Genomic DNA, 1828 nt, shown 5'->3' with positions numbered 1-1828 from the left:
GTTGTGTTTTTGTGTGAAGTATCCCCAGGGCCTCCAGGGCTCGCACCTCAACCTCTCACAGACCCCCAAAAAAGAAAGAAAACATGGGAGGGATGGGAGGACGGCACGCCGCCACCACACAGGGATTTTAAGAAGAGGGGTGTGGTGCGCTATCCGTCGCCCACCCTTTGGCGTCTGCCTCTTCCTATCTCTCTTCGCAGTCCCTCGCCGATTCTCGCTGCAGACCAAAAAGAAAGAAAGAAAACAGACAACCCAAGGGAGGGATGGGAGGACAGACCAGGCGCACGGCGCCAGGAGGGGTATTTTCTTCTAATACCCAGGTGTGAAAGGCATTCGCGCCGCCACCTCAGGTCGCGGCCGTGGCCGCCGATGCTGTCGAAGAGGAACCTCAGTCTTCTGCTGCTCCCGTTTGCAGGCGTGCCGCTGTTTCAATGGGCGCGCTCAATGCCGCAGGCGGATCTGCACGACAATTCTCCGCATGCACCAGATGCAGCTACTCTGGCACTCATCGCTGCTCGCACACGCGCCACAAACGCAGCAGCTGGTCGTGCGGACGTGGCAAAGGTCAAAGCCGGAGGCGTCAGTGGTGGTGCCAGCAGCAGCAGTGTCGGCAGCAGTGGCGGCGGCAGCAGCGGTCGCAACATCTCCGGCGTGGCAGTGCAAGGGTGTCCCGCATCGCGCAAGCCGTTCCACGTGGTGCTGACCGCCACGGCGGACAACTACCAGTCATGGCAGTGCCGCATCATGTATCACCACTGGCAGCGCGTGCGGGACTCAGACCCGGCGGGCCGCTGCACCGAGCTGACCGGCTTCACGCGGCTGGTCGCGTCGCCAGGCCATCGGTTGGCCGGGCTCGAGGGAGGGGGAGCCGGAGCCTTCCCGAGCCTTGCGTGGTCCCCTTCCTAGGCGGCCGTCCGGACGGGCTCGAGGCGGAGATACCGTCGCATTTCACGCCCGAGTGCGGCTCCGCGGATGTTTCTCTCCCGTCGCTCGTCGGGGCCTTGACGCCTCCGCTGTGCGGCAGGTACGAGCCGGCCGACATCTCTCGCTTCCACGGCTACCGCGTCATCAACCGGCCCCGCAGCGTCACTTACTTCCTCAAGTCGGCCCGGTACGCCGCGCTGCAGGAAGAGTACCTCCTCGTCGCAGAGACGGACCACGTGCTGCTGCAGCCCCTCCCGAACCTAGACACTTCCTAGACACTTCCTAGACACCTCCTAGGACCACGTGCTGCTGCAGCCCATCCCGAACCGCGCCGAGCGCGGCTCGCCGATGGCGTACCTCTTCGGCTACATGGGCCCCAACCCGACCCACGCGCCCTTCATCAAGCGGGTCTGGCCGGCGGGCGGCGAGGCGGGCTACAAGCAGGTGCAGTCGATCGGCCCGTCGCCCGTGCTCATCCACAGGGCCGACCTCGAGGAGGTGGCAGGGCCGTGGAGCGAGACGGCGGTCAAGCTCAAGACGGACCCGCAGGCACGCACGCCACACCCTCGGCTGTGCGGTCGAGGTTGGGAGGAGCTGGTCGGGATGGCTGACAGCATTGATGATGCCTCAGGCCTCAGCGGCGGGGATGCCTCAGGCCTCAGCATTGATGATGCCTCTCAGGCCGACCGCACCCTCGGTTGGGTGATCGAGATGTGGGGCTACTCGATCGCCTCCGCCTCCATCGGGCTTCGCCACCAGGTTCCCCGCGCCGTCCAGGTCGAGAGTCTGGTCCATACACGCAACGGCCGTCCTCTGCACACATCAGGTCTTCCGCGACTTCCAGGTCGAGCCGGGCGCCCTCTCCTCCGCCGCGCAGGCGCGGCTCTCCATCCCCCCCCCCCCC

General features: G+C 65.6%; 1 protein-coding gene across 1 annotated transcript; it reads left to right on the top strand.

The window, feature by feature from the left end:
- Nucleotides 1–329: 329 nt before the first annotated feature.
- EMIHUDRAFT_460743 (hypothetical protein) lies at nucleotides 330–1683 on the top strand (the record flags this gene model as incomplete). Its single annotated transcript, XM_005778527.1, has 4 exons — nucleotides 330–835; nucleotides 907–958; nucleotides 1025–1160; nucleotides 1222–1683. Coding segments are annotated over exons 1-4 (1116 nt in total), but the record flags the coding sequence as incomplete, so codon positions are not given.
- Between the last annotated feature and the right edge of the window lie 145 nt (nucleotides 1684–1828).

Source organism: Emiliania huxleyi (genome assembly GCF_000372725.1).
Source record: "Emiliania huxleyi CCMP1516 unplaced genomic scaffold EMIHUscaffold_2438, whole genome shotgun sequence".
Lineage (NCBI taxonomy): Eukaryota > Haptophyta > Isochrysidales > Noelaerhabdaceae > Emiliania > Emiliania huxleyi.
Note: the sequence above shows the minus strand (reverse complement) of the source record. Positions and strands in the feature narration are given on the sequence as shown.